General features: G+C 42.0%; 3 protein-coding genes across 3 annotated transcripts in view; all 3 read right to left on the reverse strand.

Moving 5' to 3' along the window:
* Positions 1–535: 535 nt before the first annotated feature.
* Positions 536–3,832, reverse strand: LOC308409610 (uncharacterized protein; the record flags this gene model as incomplete). Its single annotated transcript, XM_080902487.1, has 6 exons — positions 536–1,222; positions 1,912–2,229; positions 2,524–2,841; positions 3,397–3,483; positions 3,562–3,723; positions 3,814–3,832. 6 exons carry the CDS (start codon positions 3,830–3,832, stop codon positions 1,131–1,133), a joined length of 996 nt encoding a protein of 331 aa, XP_080758613.1. The 3' UTR covers positions 536–1,130.
* The window catches only part of LOC308405286 (butyrophilin-like protein 2), a 78,031-nt gene continuing 68,841 nt past the window's right edge, over positions 3,403–12,592 (reverse strand). The window contains exons 4-5 of the mRNA XM_080895804.1: positions 5,192–5,290; positions 3,403–4,504 (exon numbers count right to left, since the gene is read on the reverse strand). Of these exons, the coding sequence (XP_080751930.1) occupies positions 4,098–4,504; positions 5,192–5,290 (506 nt within the window). The 3' untranslated portion in view covers positions 3,403–4,097. The remainder of the gene's footprint in view (positions 4,505–5,191; positions 5,291–12,592) is intronic.
* Positions 5,327–10,210, reverse strand: LOC308400489 (uncharacterized protein; the record flags this gene model as incomplete). The annotated part of the gene is made up of 3 exons (XM_080888226.1): positions 10,036–10,210; positions 6,976–7,326; positions 5,327–5,715 (listed from the first exon to the last, which is right to left on the reverse strand). Coding segments are annotated over exons 1-3 (777 nt in total), but the record flags the coding sequence as incomplete, so codon positions are not given.

Below are 12,592 nucleotides of genomic sequence, written 5' to 3' on the forward strand. Positions count from 1 at the left end.
GGATTATAATTGTTATTCCAGTAAATTTGAGTTTAGATGTGTGAGACTGATTGTTTTAGCTGTGGTGGGCTCTGATACTCTGAGAGTTTAAAAAAAAATGTAAAAACTGAGCTCAGTCTACATGAAATGTCTGTATGAAGTCATTAAGTACATTCCCTGTTTTTTGATCGGGTTAATAACGTTTGTTTGAATAATCTGTATTTCTTACTGAAGCTGGTCAGATAAAAACTTTCACTCAGTGGGCCCACGTCCTCATTTTAGGTTTGATATTATTTTAATACATGAAGGTGAATGGCTTAAACATGAAGTGAGCTGTGGATTGGGGAAGGCCTCGCCCCTGAAGATTCCCAATTACTAATTGTAAGGGAGAAAGTTAAAGAAGTGAAAAAAGGAAGGGTGGACGGGCATGAAAATGAGAATGAACAGCTTGTAGAACTGGGGGATTATATATAGAAAGGAACTGGAAGATGCTTGATTGGAGGAATGGCCCTGTTCCTGAAATTCAAATACTTTATCTCCAATTAGAAAGCACTTGGAGAGCTTCAGTCTCTCTGACCTGAAGCTGTAGGAACTCTGGTCTCATCCTCAAACATCAGGAGCAGCTGCTCCATCAGAAACACCACAGAAGAAGAACCACAGTAGATCAAAGAGGGCATTTTTATTCTGTTCACTGAACAGATTAATATAAATATAAGAGAACTACACCTGCCTCATTACAATAAAATTATTTACATTTGTCATGCCGGGGCAGATCACACGACTCTGTACAATATACAAAAGATAAACATAAACAATCACACTGAGGTACACATGAAAACAGATCGATTGGACTGAGACGAAGCAATCATATCTTTGTTTCCTCTCATTTAACAGAATAATGTCTTCCTCAGAGGATCCACCTGTGCTTCCTCTCCTCTCTCCTCCACCTGTTACAGTGAGGGAACGTCCTCCATGATGGAGGAGCTGCTGGAAAGTGCTGAGAGTTTCCTCCAGAGTGAGACCTCTGTCACAGTTCAGAGGATCTACGGCAGCAGAGACCTTCATGGACACTAAAAGTCTCAAACACACAACAACAACATCACACTGACTCCACTCTGACATCACTGATCAATAATCAAAGAACACACAGATCAAACTGATTGATCAGCCATCAGAGGAGTCGGATCAATGGAGCTGCTTCTGTTCCTGATGTCCCCTGTTTGATCCTGGACCTGAACTCTCCCTGCAGAGGAGACACAACACAGTCAGACACACACACACACACACACACACACGTTTGTATGTATTTACATCCTTGTGGGGACATGTCACTGACATAATGCTTTCCCAAGCTGCTTACCCTAAACATCAAAAATGAAGTCCTAACCCTAAACCCAACCACTGTTTCTAATTTTAATCTTGGTTATTTTATGTTGTAATCTGATATATTATGCTCTGTAAATTTGTTCTGATTTGTTCATCTGTTGTGTGGTTTTAAAGTGTTGGTAGGTGTCGTAAACGTGGTCGTATTGAGCTGCCGTGTTGATGAAAGGTTAGACAAGTAATCAGGAGCAACAGTTTTCTAACCGTTGCTGTTTATAGTTGTTTTTGGTATAATATCAGGAAAATACAAACTGGGGTCGAACTGGAGATATTTGTTTTGCAGTTTTCAGTTTCAGTGACATACAAACTATGTTAGAAAAGCACGAGTCAGAAGATTTTTGTCCTGCAGAAGCGGAAACGAAGGACTGAAGATTGCCGCTACACTGACACTTAAACCACAATTTGAGACTCAAAAATGCCTTCGAACTCATCGAAATGGGCATTTTGTCCCCACAAGTGACCGTTAGACCCCACAAGTATTGTAGCATGCCAGGTTTGTGTCCTCACAAAGATGTCAAAACATGTACACACACAGAGACACAAGCAAACCTTTGACTTTGAGGTGCACTGTTTTGTTTCTCTTGACCTCCCCGTCGACTTCACATCTGTACTCTCCACTGTCTCTCTCTGTGGGCTGTTTCAGGGTCAGACTGAGGTCTCCAGTTTTCAGCAGGTCTTCCTTCATCTCCGTTCGGTCTTTGTAATCCTGGTGCTGTTTGTGAGGCTGGTCAGAGCCGTTCTCATACACATGGACCATTTTATCACCACTGACCTTCCACTGCACCTTGGTATCTCCAGGCAGGTTTGCTGTTGTTTTAAATGGCAGCTGGACAGACTCCGCCCCCTCACCCTCCTCCACCTGACAGTCTGAGAGGACGACAAACAAAAGATGAGCTGTACAGACAGCAGCAGTGGGTTCCTGAGTAGAACAGAAGGAGGAGCTTTTGTACCTCCTCACAGTACTCTGTAGTTTCACTGTGTTTACACTGTGTGTGTGCACAGGCCTGGATCTCTAACAAAGCTTGGACCTCACTGTTGGTCCATTTCTCTGTAATTTGTTCCAGTTTAGAGCAAGCTGTTCTTCACAGTTAATGATGACGTGGATTTCACTATGTACATCAGTATTTGCCTCGCACCCCACCACATGGAAACCACACAAACCTTTGACTCTGAGCAGCACTCTTTTGTATCTCTGGATCTCCCCATAGACTCTACAGCTGTATCCTCCTTTGTCTCCATCTGTGGGGTATTTCAGGGTCAGACTGAGGTTTCCAGTTCTCAGCAGGTCTTCGTTCATCTTCGTTCGGTCTCTGTAAAGCTGGTGCTGTTCTCCAGGCTGGTCAGAGCCGTTCTTATACACGTGGACCTTCCTGTCATTGCTGTCTCTCCACACCACTTCAGCATCTTCAGGCAAGTTTTCTGAGGTTTTGAACGGCAGCTCGACAGACTCCACCTCCTCCTCTAACTCCTCACAGCAGACTGAGAGGACAACAAACACAACATGAGTTGTAGCAGCAGCAGGTTTTCAGAGTTGTGGAGAAAGCTGAAGGACAGAAGCAGATCAAAATCTAAAACCTGGAGATATAATTTTTTTTTTAAAGATTCTTCTGCAGAGGGCTTTGGTTTGGTTTTGTGTGTCTAAACTAGACTTTATTAGTAGCTTCTTATTTTCTTTATAATTAGAATTGTCAAGTCTTGTGGCTTTTACAATAAGGGGCCGGGCTTTAGGAGCCATTTATGTTTGTGTGCCTCTGTTTTTACACTATGATATGTCTTTATGGCACAGTTTTTAAGGTAGGCACATTTAATTACCATCAGGTGTTGTTGGTCAGTAGGACCTAAAGGTCTGTGACCACTACATTGTTGTGATCTATGATAAATGATGTTGAATACTAAGAGGAACTGTTAAACTATGAATACAACCATTGGCGAGCAATTACTGTGTAAAATGGATAAGATATGTACAGCTGGAGTTATTACACTTTCTCAAGTTTCAATGGCGTCTGCAGCTCACACACACAAAACAGCACTGACCTTTGACTTTCAGCTCCACTTGCTTCTTCATCAGGATGTTTCCCTCCCTGCTGTAGGTGGTGCAGGTGTAGGTGTCTGTGTCCCAGTCTGTGGGGTGTTTCAGGGTCAGACTGAGGTCTCCAGTTCTCAGCCGGTCTTCATTCATCTTCGTTCGTCCTCTGTAACGGTGGTCCTGATCTTGAAGCTGGTCAGATCTGATCTCATACACGTGGACCTTCCTGTTGAATCTGGTCTTCCACTCCACTTTAGCAACTTCAGGCAGGTTTATGGTAGTTTTGCAGGGCAGCAGAAAAGACTCCTCCCTTGAATCCACCTCCAGCTGGGGGACTGAGAGGACAACAAACACAACATGAGTTGTACAGACTGAAGCAACTCTGAGCATGTTTTGACTGGTTCAAATTAAATATTTGCAATGACAGGTTCCAGTCTGAAACATGTCCAACTGCCCCACTGAACATAAACAGTTCCTTTGTTTTATTTCTGTTCAATCAGCAGCAGAGAGACAGTCAATCCAAACCAAATCAGGTTTGTCTATGACAAAATTTATTTTTTCATGAACTCTGCAGCTCTACTTACAGAAATACAAAATAATCTATACAATCCATCAGTGAGCTGATAAACGATCATTCAGTTTTATGATGATTTATTTCATCCAGTCTGCTGCTGATCAATAAGCTCTGCCTTTCTAAACCACTGAGAACCTAAACTGGCCAAGAGGCTGAAGTATGGAGAGGAAATAGTGTCAAATATAAAATATGTTTATTGTATGAAACTATGTTCAGACCTCTGACACGGAGCTCCACTCCTTTCTTCTTCAGCAAGTTTCCCTTCCTGCTGATGGTGCAGGTGTAGGTGGAGCTGTCGTCATCTGTGGGAAGTTTCAGGGTCAGACTGAAGTTTCCAAATTTCAGCAGGTTTCTCTTCATCTCTGTTCGTCCTCTGTAAAACCGGTGCTGTTCTCCACGCTGGTCACGTCCATTCTCATACACATGGACCTTCCTGCCATCTCTGTCCTTCCACTCCACTCTAGTGTCTTGGAGGAATCTGACTATAGCTTTGCAGGGCAGCTGGACAGACTCCACCCCTGAATCCACCTTCACCTTGTAACCTGAGAGGACGACAAAGCACAACATGATGACATCAGCAGCAGCTGTGGTGGTCACATGACCTCCCTGTCCCTCCTTGTCTTCTAGTCTCAGTCAGATTGTGTCTCAGTTTGTTCCTGATGTGTTCCTGACTCGTTCTTTGGTAACTAGTCTGCAGTGTCCTGTAAAGTGCTGCAGACATGTTGGATGAAGAAGAACAGACAGACTGAGCCTCCACAGTCGGCCATGTCTCACACACATCAGCACAGAAACCATGAAGATCTCATGTGTCTGAACATCTGAAGCTTTCCACCACATGACTGAGCACAACTCAAGGAGGAACATTTACTGAAGCTGCTGCAACATTTACTGTCAGCACATGTTTCCATGTCAGCTGCTGTTTACCACCACAGAAGAAGAACAGCTTGTCCACATGCAGCCTCTGTGTCAGATCAATGCAGTGAAGCACACACACTGTTTAGTAAAGTCATGTTGTGGAGCTGTTTCACTGATCAATGACTGAGTCTGAAGGAGGTTTTCTGACTTCTGGAACAAACCTGGAAGTTTCTCTTCAGCTCTCTGTATCAGCTGTTTGTAACTCTCAACTCTTTCAGCTTCTGGAACAAGTTTGTGTGAGCCGCAGTCAAGGAGCCACCAGAGGACACCTGCTAACCATCGGCATTATGGGTAGTGTAGAAGGAGACACTCACCTTTCATGAAATAGTGCCGGAAATAATATGTGAGACCTCCAGAAACCACAAGAAGAACCAGGAGAACCAGGACAGCTGTGGCCCAGGATGGAAATGGTTCTGTGGAGAAACATTAAAAAATGTGACTTCTGATCTCTGACCTCTTTCCACAATATTGACCTCTGACCTGTACTTAGATCTCCAGCACTGACCTTTGACCTGCAGCACTACTTTCTGTGTCAGGATGTCTTTGTCTCTGTAGATGGTGCAAATGTATCCTCCACTGTCTCTCTCTGTGGGGTGTTTCAGGGTCAGACTGAGGTCTCCAGTTCTCAGCAGGTCTTCATTCGTCATCGTTCGGTCTCTGTAAACTTCATCCTGAGTCATGACTTCATCATTCCTGTTTGCATACACGTGGACCATCATGAGTCCGAGGTCAGAGCGAGTCCACTCCACTCTGGTGGCCTCAGGCAGGTCAGGTGTTGTTTTGCAGGGCAGGATGACAGACTCTGACCCTTCCCTCACCTTCACGTCCACCTGCTGGTCTGAGAGGACAAGAAACCGCAGTATCAACTATAGGACTATACTATAGTAATACTGATGGTAACTGAAGCACAATCCTGACCTCTGACGCTGTCCACCAAACATTAATAATATTCTCTGGTAAAGCAGGGCGATATGGCCAAAAATATTTATCATGATATACATTTGAAAATTTGCAATAACTGACGATATAATTGACACTAGACAAAATACTTTACAATTCCACAACTTTAGTAGTGCAACAAAAGAAAACCATCAATGTATTTTCACTTAAATAAGCAGCTGTTTTTTTATGTGCATTAAAGTTATATAAAAATTTAACAGTGCAAATTCCTCGCTGACAGTTTAACCAAAAGGCATTTCCAGTGGAAACTGGCCGACATATCCTCAGCATAACCATGTATAATATCCACAAAACTTAAAAACAGGTTATACACACACAATACGGTATTATTATGCTGAAGCACAGTACGTATCACCCTGCTTACAATAGCCGTAATGCTCCGACAATCCATCAAGCGGTGCGGGTTCGTAGCTTAGCAAAGTCGTACTAAAACATTTGACAGATTTTTGAGCGCCGTGTACCACAGAAAATCGTTTTGAGGTCAGTGAACACAACCAGAATTCAAACATAAGGCACACGGGATTATAAGGGGCACTGTCGACTTTCAGAAATATCAAAGGATCGATTTTAAGTGCGCCGTATTTTCCAAAAAACACGGTAATAACGACGGCCCGCTAGCATGCTCTACCAAAAATAGTGCTTTGTTGTGTATCTGACGGATGAAAGCCAAACCAGTTCCACACCACTGAAGCTGCAGCATTTTTACAAACCAGTTCTGGTTCATCCGTTTCATTCAACGATCCGCTTTCGCCCTCCTCATTCTCTGCCATGCTTTTTCCGCCATGTGCGTATGAAAACAAAGGCACTGCGCATGCGCGTTTTACCCATATTCTATCGCGATATTTCATTTTCTTATCATTGCCCAACATCATACGGTTATTACCGTGAAGGGTATGATACGGCCCAGCCCTACTCTCTGGGTCTTTTCGTTTCATGTTGAGTGATGTGTAAAAAGTCAGCTAGCAGTTATAAATATATGTACAGACATGTGTGTGGTGACCTCCCTGACATGAACTCGCCTCTGACCAGAAGCTGAACAAAAACGATGGAAATAGTTTTTTTAGTTTGACCTCTGAACTTTGTATACAGTACTGACTTATGACCAGTAATTACAGCAGTTGTTGAAGTTTTTGCTGACCTTTGACCTTCAGCTGGATGTCTCTGAGTCTCCGTTCTTGTCTTCCATTGCTGATGGAGCAGGTGTAGTTGCCGCTGTCAGTCTTTGTGGGTTTCCTCAGCGTGAGGCTGAAGTCCTTTGTGATTAGGGCGTAACGATTCATTGATGTACGTTCTCTGTAACGCTGGTTTTGTCCTCTAAGATCATCTCCTCCTGCTCTTCGTAAGTGTACAGATTTGGGATCGAGGTCACTGCAAGTCCACGTCACTGTGGGATTGTCCTCAGGTGTAGAACCTGAGTACAGACAGGGCAGCAGGACAGACCTTTCTCCCTCATTCACCTCCACCACCACAGCCAGAGCATGCTGGGAAACTGGAACACAAATCAAGTGAATGTTGTTGGTTTGTTGTGGGCTGCTCCAGTCTGGGGAGGCAAGATACTAACCCCAAGTTACTCTGTGATGTGTGATCTGTCGGAGTGCAAATGTTTGATAGAAAACACTCATACTTGTATGAATAAGTGACTGAGGCACTTAAAGGTTTAAAAAGTGGTATATAAGAACCAGTCCGTTTTCCATGATAACATTCAGACAGAGGCAACTACACCTTGTTTCACGTTGGATAACACTGGAGTGCTTCATCTACAGAACTCTGACTCCTGGGAGTTCAGTCAAAGTGTCACTTTTATTTACTGCACAATGATTCTGACACCAGCAGAGAGCTCTGTTGTCAGATGGAGGCAGTGGTCAGTCTGTGGGCCACTCCTGTCTGTGCTGTTGTTGTACCATCTACCAGCCAACATACAAAGAGCTGAAGTGAAACTGAGTGACAGGAACAGTGTCACTGAAGCCACTATTTGCAGGTTTTTTAGATTTCTCCTGGTGAACGCTGCTGCTTCCCTATTCTGGCACACATGTCAACCAGCCTGCTTGCAGTCAATGAACCATCCACATCCATTTTCAGTGGGCAGGCAGTATAATGGGAAAATAAATGATCCGTTATAAATGTTTTACACTGAGTGAAGTGAGATTGAAGGGTCAGAGCTGTCTGAATTCTCTAAATACCAACAAAAGAGTCCTCAGTGCTTTTGTGCTGTACAGTTCACAGCAAAGCAAAAGTGATTCTCTGCTCAGACGACATTTAAAGTGCATCAGCAGCATTTTTGAAATGCTTTTTATTCTTGTTGTGCTGAAGCACAGTCAGATTTCTCTACTGTTGACTCTGTTTGATGAACTCTAGTGTAATAACTTAAAGCTGTGGAGGCTACATGTGTGGCGCAGTAATGTGGGTTCTGCCTCAAAGAACAAAAGAAAAGACAAAAAGACAACACAGCAGTGGTCAAAATGTTAACACTGAAGATTCACAGAAATCAAAGTCAAGAAACCAGTGAGTGGTGTCTGGTGGAGATTTTATTGATATATCTATATTAACTAGAAGCATGTTTGTATTTTCGTTTTTGATTATTTTGACCTGAGGCAAAATCCAGCTGTGAGGGTTGTGCAGCTGAAAGTGAAACTATGAATGAAATGAACAGAATTGTTTGTTCAGATGTGATTTTTGGCTACACACACTAACCGTGACGTCACCTAAACCTCGCGTGCAGATAAGAGAAAGAAAAACCAAAAGTTGGATTCACAGATGTTTTTTTCTTTGGTTTGTGGGTTTAACAGCTTAAATAAATAACGTATTTAATTTACCCACCACCCGTGTGGGACTGAAACTTTTTTATCTATGTTCATACTTTAAAACTGGATTCAGCGTATGTTAAATTATTCAAATATTTCATATTAAACGTATTATTATTATAATAATAATTATTGCTGTTGCTTTCTTCTATTACTTAATGGCAGCAATGAATTTAGATTATTGATGTTTGCAGGTAAACTTCAATAAAGGAGAATCATTTTAGTTTAATCTGTAAAAATGTTGCTGTAACTTTGTTTTGAACAATAAGGGACATTAATAACTGTTTGACTGGTTGAAGTCATTTTTCTGAAAAATGCATGTGTGTGCGAATATCTCAAAAACATTGGTCTACAAATAATAACAATAACCTCATGAATGTCTGTTTATGTGATCGTGTATTCAGACGCAGAGTTAACAGATGTCAGTATCACAGCTCACAGAGGGACGCCCGACTGTGACTGCAGCTGGTACCGCGCTCTCTGACCCAGCAGAGTTAAATTCTTCAACAGCAAACAAGTAACAAAAGTGATGAAAAATAATAAGGAAGCTGATTTTATGTAAAATAAATCAATACGAGGAGGAATTATGCTGTTATTAAGACTCTATATTCCATATAAAAAATAAATCATCTTTAATTTGTCAGTGTGGACTCTATATAAAAACCATAGAGGCTCTCGCTGTTTGCAGGTTGATGGAGATTCACTGTTTTCCAGAGAACTTTGATCTCTAGTTCTGACACTGGTATGAAGTGGATCACTTCATTTCATTGAACTCAGAGTTAAACCTGACAGAACCTCATTAACCCTCTAATCCTGCCTCTCAGGGCCACTCAGACCTGACATAAATCTCTTTCCACAGACAAGTTACATTTAGCCTTTTATTGAACTGTAACAGGATCAACTGTTGAACCATCAGGTCTCCAGCTGCCCGTGTGCACAAAGACTAGAATAAAGGTTTAGTTTTAAGTCTGAACCAGTTGAATCTTATCAGTGTCTAACTGCTTCTAATGGGCACAGTTTATTTTGCGTATGTATAAATGTTTCTACACTGACGTAGGCAGACTACAAATGACTCATGAAGCTAATTAAAGCTAATGCGTGAAGAGTTAAAGAGAAATTGAAGTAATCGCTCCGGTTGAAACTGCACAGTACAACACTGTAACCAAACGTGTGAGAGAACTAAACTTAATAAACAAAGAGAAAAACAGAAACATGGTAAACTATGAAAGATTTTGATAAAGTACGTAGTTATTGAAACTTCCAGCAGTCGTATTGTTTGATCTGAATCAGAATCCAGTGTTTGAAGGAAATCTCCTCCTGCTGCACTTCAACACATTAAAGAGAGAGAGATGAAAGAAAAGCTGATGATGAGAGCAGAGAGAGGAAGGTGTACTTACCGTGCAGGAGGATCACAAACACCACAAACATCTTCATGTTCCTGTCAAACTCAGAGACTCTTTAAAAGCCCTTCAGGACATCAGCTCACAGCAGCTTCACTTTCCTCTGCTGATCATCTACTGACACTCTCACACTGCTTCACTGTCACAGCTCAGAGTTCAGCTTCACACTTTGTTAAAGCACATCTGTGGAATGAAGTCTGACCGGCCACAGATCAGACGTTTGTGAGAACGGAGGCAGTGATTTGCTGGTTCACCTGTGGGGGCGTGGCTAACAGAAAAGTGGATGAACAGGATGGAAAGTGTGAGAGAATGAACTCCTCCTACTACTCTTATCAGATAAGTTTGTTTTTGTTCTTTTACTAAAAAGAAAGAGACTTAGTTTCATCAGACTTTACTTTTAGCCTATTTAGCAGAAGCTAATATTCAGAAGATTGTATTTATGAATATCTGAAACACTGCGTGTGTGAAAAGAGAGGGAGAAAACTGAGAGGTCAGATATTTGCTGATCTTTAAACTTTAAAATCACCACATTCCCACAGACCAATCAGATACAGGATATGAGGAATTATTCACCAGGTGGCCTTTATGACAGGATTCAGCAGCTCTGAGCCTGATACTGAGGTGGAGAAACTCCAACATACCTGATAACCTGTGGAGTGGGAAAAGGAGTACTACAGTACATTTCACCCTGCCCACATACTACATACATACCGTGGCCCAGCGCTGGATACACAGCCACAGGCAGGTTTCTATGTTTTGTCCTGGTTTGGAGACAGCATGCTGGCGTCTGAGCAGAGGAGCCCTGAGGCAAACTCCTCAACACCAAGTTAGCTGCCCATCAATGAGGTCATGTTGCTGTTTCAGGGCTTCATCTGGATTCCTGCTGATTTAAAGTCTCTGTGGGTTCATGTGAAATAAAGATCTGACATGATAACCTGGTGTTATGTGGCCTGAACCAACAATCCAGCAGAGGTCAGGTAAGCAGGGCACTGTGGCAGCCGTCACTCCTGAAGTGGACTCTAAACAGCTCTGTGTGGACTGTGATAAACCAGTATTCAGAGCTTCTAACGACACAAACAGAAGTCTGCATTATGGATCTGCTGCTTTCACAGGACAACAGCAGAGAGCTGCACAGCAGGATTATTCTGAGGCCTCGAGGATCACACAGGAAAACAGGACATGATTTATGTAAGTTTGGGGGAAAAGCTCAGTGTGGTCATCACCAGGCACCACTGATAATATTCTTATTATACAAAGAAACTGACTTCAGTAAAAGCAAATATAACTCTCAATTATTAAACATAAGATGTTAGTTTTAACTGATGAGGTTACAGTGAATGTAGTGGGATTTATTTATTTTTATATGCAGCACAAACTGTTGTAATCCAATTTATCTTGTTACATCGGTGTAGAGGAGGAAGATGTTTTTGTCTGTGTGCAAACAAATTCACATTTTAATGTGTGAGACAGTTTGTTTCTGCAGGCTGTGAGGCATTTAATGAACCAAAGGACAGAAACAAAGCGTAGACATACATGCCAAAGTTTCTGTCAAACTTTTTAAATTGGTCCTAATTTTAATTCTCTGTGATGTTATGAAGTTTAAAAAAATCTTAAATTGAACTTTCCTGAAGCCCACATTCAGCCCCAAACACATCAGAAGCATCAGAAACACCACAGAAGAAGAAGAACACTGATCAAATGAAACCTTATCAAGTTTTTATTTCACAGTTTATAAAATTACAAAAATGTAAAAATATCAGATTTGGCCTCATCTGTAGTCCCTGTGCAGACCAACCAATAAATGAAGAGAAACAGTAAACGTGGTCAGTCTGTGGGCCACTCCTGTCTGTGCTGTTGTTGTACCATCTACCAGCCAACATACAAAGAGCTGAAGTGAAACTGAGTGATAGGAACAGTGTCACTGAAGCCACTATCTGCAGGTTTTTTAGATTTCTCCTGCTTCCCTATTCTGGCACACATGGCAACCAGCCTGCTTGCAGTCAATGAACCATCCACGTCCATTTTCAGTGGGTGGATACAGGCAGTATAATGGGAAAATAAATGATCCGTTATAAATGTTTTAGACCGAGTGAAGTGAGATTGAAGGGTCAGAGCTGTCTGAATTCTCTAAATACCAACAAAAGAGTCCTCAGTGCTTTTGTGCTGTCCCACACTACACAGCAAAGCAAAAGTGATTCTCTGCTCAGACGACATTTAAAGTGCATCAGCAGCATTTTTGAAATGCTTTTTATTCTTGTTGTGCTGAAGCACAGTCAGATTTCTCTACTGTTGACTCTGATTGTAAAGAAGTATAACAGGACCATCAGGTCTCCAGTTGCCCGTGTCCACAGAGATTGTAGTAAAGGTTGAGTTCAGGAGATTTTCTCTCTGCACATTAAGTTTCTTCAAACAGTTCTTTCTGTAAATGTCAGAGTAAAAAGTACTTCAGCATTTAGATGGAGTGTTGAAGTCTTTGTCACGGTGTGAGCCGTATAGACCTCACTGGTGTGGAGTTCAGTTGCTATATACAGGTGGAGTGAAACAGTGACTAAGT

Source organism: Rhamphochromis sp. 'chilingali' (assembly GCF_963969265.1).
Source record: "Rhamphochromis sp. 'chilingali' genome assembly, chromosome: 1".
NCBI lineage: Eukaryota > Metazoa > Chordata > Actinopteri > Cichliformes > Cichlidae > Rhamphochromis > Rhamphochromis sp. 'chilingali'.